Here is a 15,620-nt window from a genome sequence, read left to right as displayed (position 1 = left end):
CAATTACAGTAGAATTTCTACGGCAGATACAAGGTATGTGATGCTTTTCAGTCTCTTAAATGAGTTACACAGACAGATGGAAAGCCACCAACTCACCCCAAACCTACTAACGCTTAAAGTGACCCATCCAAGGTCACATGGACACAACCCCCGCTGGTGGGATACTTCCTACAAGCCAGGTGCTGTTCTAAGTGTTTAATAAGATGTCATGGCTTCAGTCCTGACCACATACTCCGTGAGAGTGGCATGGACAGAGGAGGCCACCGTGGCTGCTACATGTGATGAAGATGTGGCAGGAAGGCTCTTGCTAATTATAGTTGTCTAGGCAAGTGACACACTACCTGGGAACTTCAGTGTCTGTCATATCAGCATATGATATGACAGGAAGGACCTGCCGTGCTTCTGGGCAGGGGTGACAAGGAGACTCGGTTGCTGCCGGGAGGGAAACTGTTATCATCCATATAAAATAAAACAAACAGACCTATGTGATGTAGGCCTTTCACAGTGCGAGTCTCTGTCCTGGACAAGTGGGGTGAGCATGCAGTGCCGCACTATTTTCAAAGTTCACAAAGTTCAAAGTTTGGAAGAACTGAATTATCTACCAACAGATTCAAGACTATAATAAATTGTGGAATTTCTAGATGCTAGGGTAAAGTGGAGCCATTTACATAATGGGCAGGTGCTTTGTGTCCCGACTAACATTTGGGAGAACTTTCCCAGTCACTGACAGGACTCGGGTTCTGAATGGAAGGGGCGTCCTGAATCTTTGTGAAAGTGATGTGTGGAGAGGCTGGCTTTCCTAGAGGTTCAGCGTTTCCTCAGCATCTCCTGTGTCCTGGGCTCACCTGTGGGGATGCTTAATGTCCGGGCAGCAAGGAGCCTGCCGGGATCTGTTTTCTGGTACTCACTGGTACTTGCACCATGTGCAAGGAAGAAAGGGCTGAGAGGCAGGCAGGTGAGGGATGCAGATGCCCTCTTACTTGCTAGCACTGGAACCTTGAGCTAACAACTGACCTCTGCTTCTCTGATCTGCTGAAGGTTGAGATCAGATGAACCTGATCTCCCATTGTACCTGCTGTGGGCCACACTCACTGGATCCTAGATGTTATTCTCTGACCTGATGCTACACATCAGGGGATGAAGAAGGCACAGGCTTACTTACCGAGTACAGAGACCTCTGTTCCTCCTCCAGATTGTATTTCTGTGTCGGGCTCTAATGATCCTCTCTGGAACTTCACACAGTAGTAGGTACCGGCATCTTCTGGGGTGACATTACTGATACGGATGGAAAAGTCCATATTGTTTCTCTTAGTAGTATCTGAAACATTTGTAACTCGAGGAAAGTGTTCTCCTGTGAAACTGAAGATCAAGTGCCGGCTTTGCCCTACTCCTTTGAACCACCTAATGGGTCCCACGGGGAGCAAGGAGGTCACAGTGCAGTTCAGAATGGCCACATCCCCAGCAGCAACAGACACCGAGTTCTTAGGCTGAGTCACCTTCAGTTCTATCCCCGTGGCTCCTGGAAAGAAAGATGGCAGCCATGATTCACCTTAAAGGATCCTGCGAGCTCAGGTTTATCAATGATTTTCACTGATGGATCACACATAATGGTATGGCATTCAGCACAATGTCCGGCATGTGTTTTCCCTCACATGAGCCTGTTACTCAAGACTGTAATAAGAAAACTAAAGCACAGAGAGGGCCTAAGGCAGGAGAGGCCCTTGGATTAGCTCTGCTGTCACTGAGGGCTCCCAGAGCCCTGGGATGGGCCTGTCATCAGTTGCTCACGGTCCTGCCTCGCCTCCTTCCCCAGCCAGGGCTCGCCTTCAGGTCTGCCTTCATGGCAGATGTGAGCAGAGCCTGTGAGTACCAGGCTGGTTACAACCTGATTCTCACACTACAGGGAAAGATATGAGATCTGTGGAAACAGGGGCTCAGCCACCATCAGTCAGCCTAGAAAGGATAGGGCTGGTGGCCTGGCAAGAGACAGACACAAGGAGGGAACAGGCTTGACAGACAGGAAGCCTCCCAAGAGCATCAGTGACATCACCAGCCACTGCCAATAGCAGGGAGCCATGAATATTCTAGTGGGTGTACAGCTAACCATGCACGACCGGTTGAACTGGAACCATGTGCGCAAGCCTGGGCGAGAACAGGCCCCTTTGCTAGCTCAGTAGTCATAAGTGGATTCCCATTCAATCAGACACAAGCAGGGGATCGGTGTGCACCCTCCGCTTTGTCATGAAGATTGCTCCAAAGCTATACATAAGCACCTGCTGTATACTTGCTGATTAAAATCTAGTTCTAAAACTTAGCATCACATTGCTATATCCTTTTATATATTCGATTTGCTGTCAACTGCTCTTTCCCCACCATTAGGAGGGTAGATCCACTAGGAACTGTTCCTTGCCTTCTGCCGGGCATATACTGTGTCCCCAATAGAAATATGCTCGAGAGGCAAGTAGATCCCTGTGACTTCCGGCCCAGCTAGGAGGACCCTGTCCCCAGACCACATCTATGCTGAAGGAGCACATTGATGAAGTGAGAAAGAACGGGTTTGATTTGCACCATGACCCTGGCAACACCCCGAGCCTCTTCCTTCATCCATTCAGTTGTGCTAACGTCCGTGGCTACCCAGGAGCTGGTGCTCAGTTATTATGATCTCCATCCTCAACAGTGCACAACTGTGAGTCAGCAGCTGATGAGGGAGCTGCGCTCGCTCACAGGGAGCTTGGGAATTGGGCGCTGACAAGTTGGAGCAGGGCTATTCTTGTGGTGCAGCCAGAGGCCTGTAATCACACCCCAGGCAGGTGACAATAAAATCTGGGGCTGGGGAGGGCTGGCTCTTCCCCTTACCCCCCCCACCCCTTCATTTTTTTTTTTTTTTTAGCTCCTCTGGAGATCTCAACCAACTGCAAGCAGATTTAGGCAGCTTAATTAATTAGCTAGTGTTTCTAAAACGTTTGAAGAATTTTAAAAGTGTGATGTAAGTGCCAAACATTATTTTAATCTCCATGTGTAGTTTTCAACAGGTTTTTTTTTTTATTTTTCGTTTTTCTTTTTGTTTGTTTTTCTTTTTCTTTTATTTTGCTTGCTTGCTTTTCTTTTGCTCTGCAGGTTCAGTTCTGTGAGTCAAACTTGTTAAAATCACGCCTGCGGGCCAAGCCCAGGCCCGTCACACTAGCACTGCCGATGATGTTCCCATTCCCTGCTCCTTTTGGCCTCCAGGCAGAGAGCAGCCATTCTGGGGCCTACACCAGACAGCATCCCTGTAGGCGGCACTGCACATCGTATGGGGAAGGGCTCGCAGGATGGACCATCATCGAGTGCCAGTCACGTCCTCAAGGACCTAATCACAGATACAGGGAGGCCTCCTCCATAAAGACCTTAAAAATGTGGGGAAACCACCCAAAGGCAAATGACCGGGATGAGCAGGTGAATGACTGCTTATCCCACAGGTGAATTATGTAGATAATCACTGTGATTAAATGAACATTTTTTCATGGCTTTATTTAAAATAGCATGGTGGCTATGTAAAAACAAACAAACAGAACACCTATTGCAAAGCATTTAAAAGAAACAAAAAGTCTGAAAACTAAATAATAATATTGGGGCTAGAGATGAGCCAGAGGTTGAGTAGGTACCGGTCTTTCAGAGGCCTGGTTTAGTTCCCAGCATCCACATGGAGGCTCACAATCACCTATAACTCTAGGGGGATCTGATGCCTCCTCGTGGAGCCTTCACTCCCACACACACACCCTTACCTCATATATACACAATTTAACATCAAACCTTAAAAAAAAAGCCTCACACCATACTATCAAAGATAACTGCAGGCAACACTCTTATTTTAGTTAAAATAAGAGAATAAAAACAACATAAAATCACACTTCTGATAACTAAGGAACAGGCAAACACTGTGCATTCACTCAGGCATTACTGGAGCAACAGGAACCTTATCTGGTCACATCCAAGGAAAGAGACCATCTGATCCTACTGTTAAGGCCACCAGAGGAATCCAAAGCCCTGAAAGACTGTGCAGAATCATAACAAAATTATGCTGACCATCAGGGTTAACACGTGACATTTGGTTTGCTCCCAAACCTCGAGGTTCAAGATGTATATGGGGGTGGGGGTGGGTGGGCGGTGAGGTTATTACAAACTTAAGGTTCCTTGTGCGTGGTCATTTCTGTGGGGTTCACTTCCGGTTTGTAGTGCTTATCTGTAGCTCCTGTGTGGAATAAGAGTCTAAGAAGCCGGTATTTTCAGTGTGACTGGCTCTGTAAAGAGTAACTGTTTTACGGACGAACCCAAGATGCTACCCCAATGTATATCATTGTCTTAGGCTATGGATCTAAAAACTGATAAAGCTGCCTTTTCTTTTGTAGTTTCTACCTTGGATAAGGTTCAGGCTCTCTAGGTTGGGTGAACATTAAGGATCACATACAGCTGTGTGAGGGCCTAACTCTGTGAAAAAGCACCTGAATGTGTGAGGCCCAGCTCTGGTGCCACAATCCCAAAATATACATACAGTGTCTCCTTGTGTTTAAAGAAAACCATACATGTAACATGCATGTTCCGCACATGTCTGCTCTTTGAATAAACTTCCCTTAGACAGTTCAGGCCATTATCATTGTGACTACTAACTGTGCTTCTGACAGAACAGATGTGAGCAGATGCTCAATACACCTCCACTGGTGGACTGAGCAGCCACATGTCTAGAGGAAGAGGCCTGGATTGCTAAGATCAACATCTCTGTGGGTCAGGGCTCCATGTGCAGCTGGAGTGAGGCAGGGTGGGCTGGAAAGCCTCTTGCTTATCACTTTCTAGTAAGTACTATGTTGAACAGAGCAGTCTTTTCTGTAGCTAACATGTAAGGCTTTGGGGAAAGATGCAAATAATGAGGAGAACATGGGTGTGTATCTAGGGAGGGGTAACTACCCTGTGTGTTTGTTGCTGTGCAAGGCAGTGATGAATCATGGGCTCCCCATGGACCGAGGGCTACGTGGCTGTGTCTCTGGCACACTAGTTATGAAGTCAGACTGTGAAGGAGTCACGTGACTGCATTCAGCAGGATAAAACAGCTTCAGCCGGCTACTCTGATTGGCTATTCTGATCTTCTGCCCCACCCACTCCCAGTGACCCCTGTCCTGTCACCTGGAATCTTTTTTTCTTCTACTGGCCAAAGTGTCAAAGGCTTAACCAGTGTGTTAAATGCTCCCAACCTACGCAGTAAGGTGGGACTGAGACCTGACTAGTGGGCTCAGAAAACATATTTCACTTTTAAAACAGCAATATTCAGATGAGGCCTTGAAGATGAAGAAAAATGAAAATAATCTTATAAGAAGTGGGGAAAAAAAAGAGACTGTGCTCTTTCTAATGAGAAAACCAACTCAATTCAGAAATGAAGCTGAGGAGGAAGGCGGAACCTAGTGACTCGGGATGTTAGCTCTCCCAAAGCCGCATCCCTGGAAGAAACCATAGCAACAGTTTAGACCTCCGCATCCCAAGAACCCCAACAGCCCTAACCCCCACCACAGCAGCAGGCCACCCCCTCCCTGACCCTCACCACAGCAGCAGGCCACCCCCTCCCTGACCCCCACCACAGCAGCAGGCCACCCCCTCCCTGACCCCCACCACAGCAGCAGGCTACCCCCTCCCTGACCCCCACCACAGCAGCAGGCCACCCCCTCCCTGACCCCCACCACAGCAGCAGGCCACCCCCTCCCTGACCCCCACCACAGCAGCAGGCCACCCCCTCCCTGACCCCCACCACAGCAGCAGGCCACCCCTCCCTGACCCCCACCACAGCAGCAGGCCACCCCCTCCCTGACCCCCACCACAGCAGCAGGCCACCCCTCCCTGACCCCCACCACAGCAGCAGCCAACCCCTCCCTGACCCCCACCACAGCAGCACTATTGTTACCTGTGCTTCACCACCTGCCCTCTAGCACTTTGCAGCAGTTCACTGTTACTGTCAACTTGACTAGGTTTAGAGTCGACTGTAAGAGTTGGAAGGCAGACCTCCGGGTGTGCGCATGAGGACATTTCCAGACAGGAATCACCAAGGAGTAAGCCCAACCCTGGACGCGGGTGCCACTACCCCCTGGGCTAGGGACTCCAAAGGAAAGTGGGGTGGTGGACAGAGCCAGTGTTTTCTGTGTATCAATGGCACTTCCTCAGTCATCTGTACCCACTGCCATGACGCTCTGCCAAGAGCACAGGGCTGAGCGACCATGGACCTTGCCTCTGAAACCGCTAGCTAAAACAATTTCCCTCCTTCTATGCTGCTCTCAGATAGTCTGCAATGCAAACTTAATCAACAAATGGCTCATTCGTGCTATTGTCCAGACCTTCTGGCGTGACTCGGTAGCTGGGCAGAAAAGCTTGTGGTGCCAGTACTTGTACAATGAGATACAAAGGGTTGGGGTGTGGTAGCGTGCTTCACAGATGCTTGAGGCCCCAAATTTAGTGCCCAGTAGCACACACGCATGTGCACACACACACACAAAGAAACAAGACATGAGCACAAGCATGGTAAATATACATAAGAATATATATATATATATATATATATATATATATATATATATATATATATGTATATGTATACACACTGAGGGCAGGTACACATGTATCTACATAAGTGTGCAGAGCACAAATGTCCACACATTCACTGGGTAGGTACATATGGTTCTGGGTAGGAACACAGCAGGATGCCATATGTAAAATTTGATGTATGTGTGTAGAGACATATTAGTAGACACCACAGTGTGTTCAAATGGAAGTAGGCAGTGAGCAAAGAACGCATGGTGATGTGAACCACAGGAAGAGAGGCCTGAACTGTGAGTAGCCTGCAGAGGGATATCTGAAGGTGAAAGTGTGAACAATGGGAGGCCGTCTACAAAGAGCATATGTGCATCATGTGTGCACAGGCATGTGTGCGCAAGTGCATGTGTGTGTGCAGGTGGGCACATGTGCAGGTAAGGATCCATGTGTACTGCACATAAGCAGGGAGGCACCTAGGGATCACTGTTTATGAATACGCTGTGTACCGGTGGACTCACGTTTACCAGTGTAGCAAGTTGGGATCACGCCTACCTGGGATGAAGCTGTGGAATGAGTTTCTTCACAGAGTGGAATTGGAGGAGGGAAACAGGAGGGGTACTGTCATGAGCATTAGCAACTCATTTGCCAGTGGGCAAAGTCTGCACCGTGCTCAGTCTAGGTTCCTGCCCTGGGCAGGAGGTACTAACCCTCTGAGAGTCCTTGTGCTCTGTGGCCAGCCGGGGCAGGAAGTTGCTGGCGTTGGATTCTAGCAGGGGCTGCTCCAGAATACAACTGCATAAACTCCAAAGTTGGAAACTGAGGGCTCTGGCCACTGTGGCTGGTCAGTGGTTTTTCTCCCAATGAGTCATCTATTCCCATGTACAAAGCTTCCTCTACTAGCAGGGTCTGTCCTAGATGCCACCAGAAAATGAGGAAGATGGGCCTATCCTTCAATAGCTTACTCTGGGGGTATCCTAGATACAAGCAATGATGATACATCAGTAATAAATGTCATGAAAGGATGCTTAGGTGGGCGAGGTCTTGGAAAGGGGCTGAATCTAGGAAGACCTCCTAAAGGTGGCAGCCTCTGAGGCAGGTCGATGGAGGTGAGGTAAAAGCAGGCCTTCTAGGAGAAGCCACACGAGTAAAGATGCGGAGATGAGGCAAGGGACTTAGCATCTGGGACCAGAGCAGAGTCTTTGGGACACCAGCAAACTGGGACGGGGCTGGCCTGGAGCTGGGCCAACCCAGAATTCTGGAGGATGGCTTCTGGTACACAACTGGGGCGGGGGCAGACCACCACTGGACTTTCTGCTGACACCACTGGACAGGCCACTGAGTGGACATGGTCAGATGGTACAGTAGCTCCCTCCCACCCTAAGCGTCAGAGTCAGAGACAGGGGGCCTGGTCAACAGGAAGGACTTCCAATTTATCTCCACCGCAGGCATCTCTGAGGACTGGGCCCTGTGCCACATCCCTGGTGGCCTCTTTGGGAGGCAGCAAACTCCTAAGATACCCAGAGAGAGGCGAGCTCTGGCTTGGGCTAGAGGCTTGTATGTCTTGTCCCCAGAAGCTTTCCTCATCTGTATGCAGGGATCCTGTCCTGTTCCTACTCGAAAACACATGCTCAGTGGTGGAGAGCAGCGTGGAGAACCACATGGCTTCTCATCCCTTCTTCCAGGCACCCCACCCATTAGCTAATCCTGCTGGCTCAAGTCTCAAGCCACGGATGGGCTCCGCCTTCCTCTCACCCAGTCACACACACCCATGGCCTCCCTGTCTCCACCTCATCTCTCCACAAGTCGTGCTCAGGCATTTAGGCCTGAATCAGGGGCATCTCCCCTTTGCTCTCTGCAGAGGCCCCCCACTCCACAGACCCAGGACCCTTACAGTGGCCCCCCGCCCAGGACCCCATGTCTTTGCTTTTTTGCAGTCAGACCAGATGCTCTGATCAGCACAGAGCCTCTGCATGTGCCACGCCGTTGGTCCATTTCTCATTCCTTAGAAGTCTACATACATGGCTTGTCCCTCATTCAGGCCTATCTGGTATTCCCTGCCACCTGCATGAAACAATAGTCTCCATGCTTTGTCCTGTTGGTTTTTCTAAGTATCACCTAGCACTTAACACACTGCTCATTTCCTTAACGTTCTTAGTGTCCAATTCCCTACCCTAGACTTGTAAGGACTTTGAGAGCGGGGACTCTGTTTCATTCCTCAGGGATAGAGCAGCAGCACCTGGCATTTGCTAAAAGTTATGTTTTGGTTTGGAGTCTCATCCTCCTACCCATGAGCATCCAGTTAGCATCCTAACCACTGTGGACCTCTGGCTTCACCTCTGTAAAATGAGGGTGGTATTGATTCTAGGTTTACGCCACAGATGGAAGCGGCTAGCACACTTAAGGAGCTTAGCACTGCACCAGGATAACAAGTGCTCCGTGAAGACAGTGACTCCCATGGATCCAGGTGTTTAAAGGTGAAGGAGAGAAGAGATGACTGTGTCCTTCAGCTGGGGCTGAGGTGGGAGGGCTACAGAGTCTCTCTGCCTTATCATACATAAAAATCCACCGTGCAGACTGCAAACACTGGGTCTGTGGATGAGCAGCAGCTGGGTCAGACAAAACTTGAAGGTGACAAAGCTTGTCCAGAGGTTTGCCCAGTGGTTTGCCCAGTGGTTTGCCCAGTGGCAGGGATGAGGGGCAGGGGTAGAGGAGACAGACACTGCAAACACATGTGCACTGTGAATGCCCTTTGAACTGTCATGGACCTCTGGGGACCAGAAGCAGCTGAGAGAGGTTGAAGTGACTACTGACACATTCACTGGAGTGATGTCTCAGCAACCTAAGAGCCTTCTTCCCACCCGGAAGTGAGGGTGGAGGTCAGGAACCCATTGGCCTCCTCCCAACTTCCAGTCCTGACTTGCCCTGGAAACAAGCACCATGCTGCGTGGCATGCCTTTCTAGGGCTGTGGACAAGATGACAGCTGCTGCTGCTACCAGCCTTTCCTCCATCTGAGGAGCCACATGGAGCCCTCAGGCCTGGGAGCCGGCACGCACGACCCTGGGCTGGGTCCTTCTCTCAAGATGCACTCTTCAACTTCTACATTCTTGGGCAGCCAAAGATATGTATGCATTCCCCTGGCCAGACTAAAGGCCTCTCTAAAAGCAACACACACCTATTAAACAGCATCTACCGTGGTTACCATGCACTGAGCCAGCACAAGAGTCTCCGGATGGGATTTCTCCCCAGCTAAGCTGATGTGATTCACTGATTCCTTTCATAGAGCTTTTCCAGCTCGGCTAGTCGTTCCCTTAACCCTTTGCAGCCTCTGCAGGAGAGAAGAGTGAGAACAGCTTCCAGAGTGCAGACAGGGAAACCAGAGTACAGAGCAGGACAGTAGACACTGGCCCTCTGTCAGGCAGGGGTGAGGGTGCCTGAAGCATGGGCTCCTGTGTCAAAGAAGCTGGCCAGGGAGCCACCCCTGGAGAGACCTGTTGAAGCTGACGCCTTCAGTTTACCTTCAGAGGGGAAACTGAAGCTCAGTAGAAAGACAGGGGGAGGGGGAACCCCACTGCCCTTTGGAGCCCAAAAAACACATGATGAAGCTATCATATAACAAGGCCTTAAAGGCACCTAAAGACCACCAAAGCAGAACAGATGAGGGCAGGCCTCAAATATGGAGCCTCTGCATGGACCCAGCAGAATCAAGCCATAACCCAACTTCGGAGCACCGTGGGAACAAGGAGAACAAAAACATGGGTCAGGCCATAAGGTGGCTGCAGGGTCTCCCTCATCCTTTCTGTCCATCCTCACTACTGCTCTCCAGATCAACTAGCAGAACTTCTAATTGGAAGTCAGACAGGAATGGGGTCCTTCTAACCTCATCTGGCCTGGAATGCACAGTTCTTCCCGTACCATACCAGCATGGCAGCGCCTGCGAGGTAACTGCCACCGTGGAGTCTGAAGTGGGAAGGTGTGTGCAGTGGGATATAATCACAAGTTCTGGGGCTACTCAGCTGTGCTGACATGAGCTTCCTGGGATTTCGGCATGTTGGGAGAGATCTGTAGCAATCATGGCCTGAGTCCTGGAGGAAGGACTTGGTGGCCATTGGGGAAACAGTCTTTGCCTGTGCAACATCATCTTTAGAAGGAGGTTTTCCTGTTCAAGCTATTCCTCTATTCCACTAACGTAGATTAACCCACCCACTGTGGACGGGGGACCTGGGCCAACGCCCCAGGAGGCCCAGGTCACTGTGACTACCCTCACACAGCCTGTATCCTAGTTGAGAAAGTCAGGATGGACAGAATGGAGCAGTGAGCATGGGAGGAAACAGCCTGGAGACAGCTCGCCATTTGTTGACTTGAGTTTTTGCTTCCTCATTAGAATGTCAGATCTATAAGAGTAGGGGATATGTCTACCTTGTTCACAGTTCTAGCTCCAGGTACCCGAAGCACACAGCAGCTGTTCCATCTACCGGCATCTATCAATGTTCAAAAATACTGTACAAATATTTATAATTAAGATGACCCTAATATTGACAGCACAGCAGTCAAGAGTAGACAGACCCTGGCTTCTGTTCTAGTCTTAATTCTCTCTGGTTGAGTGGCTTGGAAAAAGCCTGGGGTGGTTTTCAGGAGCCTCAGTCTCCTCACCTATAAAATGGGTAAAAAGTATGAGTTTTGGCTCTCTGTGAGGGTCAGATACCAGTTCAAAGGAAGACATACAATCTAAGCATCCCCGAGGAAAGGCTGTGTCCAACATCCACCGTGTAAGACTCCTTGTGCCAGCTCCTACCACCCAGTTAGGCTGAGAAGCAAGAAGTGCAGAAAGCCCCTCAGTATGAAGGCTTGGGTCATTTACCAGTCCTTCTCGTTCTGCACATGTCTGTAGTTTCCAAAAGTGGAAGAATATGGGAAGACACCATGTCTTCTGTGCCATGCACAGGTACATAGAGCATTCTCTGTGACCTTATGTTCCCACTTCTAGAAGGCAATGACGGTTGGCTTAGAGACTGGGTCAATGGCTCTACAGTCCTGGTACGACCATCACTTATTCTAGCCATGTCCCTCAGCTGTTCACTCCAGCATCCAATCTCCCCCGACCCCAGCACTGCATGCCCCCAATGGCTGATCTGATCTGCAGTTTTGGAGATCCAAATGGATGTGCCAGGAAACCTGCTGGCATGGAAGACGAGGCTGTACATCCTCCACCTCTGCCGTTCCACATCTTCCTGGACCAGAAGTTTGGCAAGCCACTCAGCAGGGAAGACCCATCCTGCCAGGGCTCCAGGAAGCCCGCGTGAACAGTTAAACAGCGTCAGCCAGCATCACAGACCCTCTCCAGCATGTGGATGGAAGCACATCTTGGAAACATCTGCTGTCCTCATCTCCCGGAGGATACACTGATCGATAAAAACTAGATAAGAGATGTCCCAAGAGAGCAGGGTGCCAAAAGCCCTGATCATCCACCTCCGTACTTGTCAAGCAAAGCAAGGAGACATCTAAAGCACAGGCTTTGAGGCTCAGGTTGATTGATCTGGGTGGCCATCTGATGCAGACACCTTGCTGAGCCATCATCCCCCCACTGGTCAAAGGGGGTTAGATGATCAATCATCAATGGTACATACTCCAGGGTAGCTCTGAGACCCACTAGGATCACACACAGTAGCTCAGAGGCCACGATTGTGATGATTATTTTTAGCACTTTCTCACAGAGCTCAGGATCCTATCGGAGCTCTGGCTTTCACAGTAGAAAATGTCCAGCCCCATTTTAAAAGTGTCCACACGTATCGTAGGAGGCCTGGCATCTCCCTCCGTGGCCTGGCCCGACCTGACTTTGTATCTGGAGACCTGTGCTAAGACCTCTATCCACTGCATAGTGAGCAGCTGTCTCCCAAGCTTTCCAGGGCTACGAAGCCACAATTCCAGACATGCGAATCCAGAGGGAGACACCTAGAGTCAGGTTGGGTCCACAGCTCATTGGCACTAACAAGGCAATTAGATCGCAGAGCTGGTTTCCTCTCAACCTGTCCATGCCCCAGGAGAAAGCTTCAGGGGAAAAGCTCTCTGAGTCACACTGACATGTAGTTACTAATGGTCCTTGTTTTCCGAGTGCCCACTATGTGCAGGAGCCATGCTAGGTTGGTTGCTTTGCAAAAGTCCATTCCAGTTCCAGATATGAGCAAGTCCAACAATATAAAACAATGACGGCATGATAGCTAACAGGTACCAGGATGAACCAGTCACAAAGCATAAGGCAGTGACTGTGTGATAGCTTACAGATACCAGGCATGCTCCAAACATCATCTCGATTTGCATTAATTGACTTACTCCTTGAGAGAGAGAGAGACAGAGAGAGGAAGAGAGAAAGCTGTAAGCTGTTAATGACATCTCTGGTTTATAGATGAGAAAAAGGAGACCCAGGGAAGTTCAGCAAATTGTTCAGGAAGGTGGCGGAGCCAGGCCTGCCTCCCAGGGGGTCCTGGCACTGTTGTGTGTACACGGTGAAGCTAATAAGTCAGCGAGGCTGCAGAAGCAGATCTGAGAGTTAAATACGCAACGCACACAGTCACAAAACAAAGGAGAAGTAATAGGTAGCCTCAGAGAGGAACAGATAAGATCGTGGGAGAGGGTCCGTGGAATTTGCTCCCCTGAGCAGGAGGCATGTAAAGGGAACCTGGAAGGAGGGGGATTCAGACAGAGGGAGGCACGGAAGTACAGGGAAAGGTCATCTTGGCGGAACAGCAGGAGCAAAAGTAGAGAGATAAGAGGCTAGCTGGGGGCATGGATTTGCCCAAGAGCCAAACTGGTTAGCTTGCATATTAACAGATATTGTATAAATCAAATGCCTCTTGTTCATAACACACTGTGGCAGCTTGGGGGTCTCCCACAGAGGAGTCCCCTGGACTTCTGGGTGTTTATGAGTGGCCAACCAGGCTTCAGCCTACAGTGAAGAAGCCCTGTTACCTCACAGCATAGGAACATGTATGGCTGTTGGAAAACATGTAACTGAGGTCTGACAGGGGCCACCCAGGCCCTGCTGTTCTTTCTTCTTCTTCTTCTTCTTTTTTTAAAAAGGAAACTTGGTCTAAGGTATCACTAGTTTTGAGCTGGGGTGTGACATGGTGACCTCGTCAGAGCTGTGTCCACAGCCAGGAGTCTGAACACAGTTAAGGAGGGTCCTCTTCCATCAGCCCATGATGACAAATAAGAAATAACCTGTCACACGCTGTCACACGCAGGCTCTGCAAGTAACGAGGTGGTGCGTGTGGGATCCTCTCGGCACTTTTAGACTGCCTTCCTTTCGCCCACTGTTCTCCATCTGTTGCAAAGGGCAAGATGCAGGGAGGAACGTTCCAGGGCTAGGGAATCCAGAGCTCACCAGCCCAGATGGGGCCTCTTGTTCAAACCACATCACTCCCCATGAAGCCAAGAGGCTACAAATCCCATGCTCAGTGGGCTTCGGGGAAACCTGACCAAAAGCTTTTGCCTACAGGAACCTTCCTGTAACTCTTCAGCTAAGCCTCAGGTGGCTCTTCTCACACCAACAATGTGGGCTGCATACTCCTAAGTCATTCATTCCTCTCACCAGAAGCAGGATCCAGAATTCTGGCTCCTTTGCAGCTTACTCCTGGGATAAGTTTTGGACTCAGTTTTCCTCATCTGAACATTGCTAGTAAGAGCCAAACAGCTCTCACTGCTGGTAAATGGGACTGTGCAGACAAAGCACTGGGCCTGGAATGCAGCTAGCTACTCAATACACCTGGGTTCACCTCCCTTTCTCAACACACAGTCAGGACTTCTTGCGGACTGAATGAGTGCAAGCAAAAAAAAAAAAAAAAAATTCAGCTCGTGTCCCCATGGGATGGGGACAGGGATAATTAACAGCTACAGAGCACCCAGAGAATACTGAGCTTTCAATGAGCCTTCCAAAAGCCTCTGGACCTTAGACGTAGCAGATAACCCCCAGCCTACCCCCTTTTTCCTATGAAAGAGGAAGTGAGATCAGCTCTAGTGCTTAGAAGAACGCAGAGGCGCTACCAGTATGCTATGTACCCAAGGGTCATAGGGCTCACTGGAGGGGCTTCCTGCTCTTCTAAGCTAGAACCTCAACTTCCCTCAGACACAGCCTAGAGCAAAGAAGTCGATCCCAGGACTCAGGCCCAGCCAGGGCCAGGAAAGCATCCTGTAGTTGACTGTGAGGTCTGCTACCATCTCATTCATTCAGAATAGCAGGGTCAGCCCCTACACAGGCTGCAAGAACCCACGGTGGTGACTTCACCAGAATCTTTTTAGAATTTTTCCTTTGGCATCATTTGTCGAGTGCAATCTTTAGAAACTTCCTCTCCTGCCTCCCGGAGGCAATAATTCACATGACCAGCTCCCTTCACCCAAGCCGTGATCTTGTGAAGCCCAACGATCACATGACAACTCCCAGGACGACAGTTCTGCCAGAGACAGCAGTCATTCAATCCAAGATGTCTTTTCTAAGCTGATATTTGGGTTTCTTGCTCAAACAAATCTATTTTCCTAGAAACCTGGACAACTGTCTTCTACCTGTCTGTCCTTCTGTCCCAGCTCTTCTGCTTTGCTGTAAATCCCATGCCCTGGACAAGGGAGGCTGAGTTCACTAGGAACTGATGTACCTATTGTACCTATGCTGAACCCCAGGGGATTATGTGCAGGGTACTGGGAGACTGGTACTCAAAGGCCATACTCCACCCCTTCCTCACAGAGAATCTCATTCTCACCTCCCAAGACTTACTTCTTACTATGAAGTTAATCTACGCCCCTCCACTGCTCCCACTTTTTCAGGTTATTGATGCTGAATGGATTGGAACGGAAGATCCAATCTTTACCATTTTATAGACTGCATTTATAGGTGAGGGTGGGGAAGGGGGGATAGATATGCTCTTAAGGAAGGGGCTGTCATTCCCTGATACCCCCACCTCCACCCCACCCCAGACCCCCAGTGCCCACAAAGGGCAGACTGCTAGTTTGAACACTTGTTAACTATTCATTTGCCAGAGACTGAGCCACAAGGTCCTAGACAGAAAAAGATCTAGAGCAAACA

At 49.7% G+C, this 15,620-nt stretch overlaps 1 protein-coding gene across 5 annotated transcripts in view; it reads right to left on the bottom strand.

Moving 5' to 3' along the window:
• The window catches only part of Sirpa (signal regulatory protein alpha), a 38,297-nt gene that overhangs the window by 20,386 nt on the left and 2,291 nt on the right, over positions 1–15,620 (bottom strand). For all 5 annotated transcript variants that reach the window (XM_052183600.1, XM_052183601.1, XM_052183603.1 and 2 more), the window contains one exon: positions 1,163–1,519. In XM_052183600.1, coding sequence (XP_052039560.1) covers positions 1,163–1,519 — 357 coding nt within the window. The remainder of the gene's footprint in view (positions 1–1,162; positions 1,520–15,620) is intronic.

This window comes from Apodemus sylvaticus, chromosome 5, assembly GCF_947179515.1.
Source record: "Apodemus sylvaticus chromosome 5, mApoSyl1.1, whole genome shotgun sequence".
Lineage (NCBI taxonomy): Eukaryota > Metazoa > Chordata > Mammalia > Rodentia > Muridae > Apodemus > Apodemus sylvaticus.
Note: the sequence above shows the minus strand (reverse complement) of the source record. Positions and strands in the feature narration are given on the sequence as shown.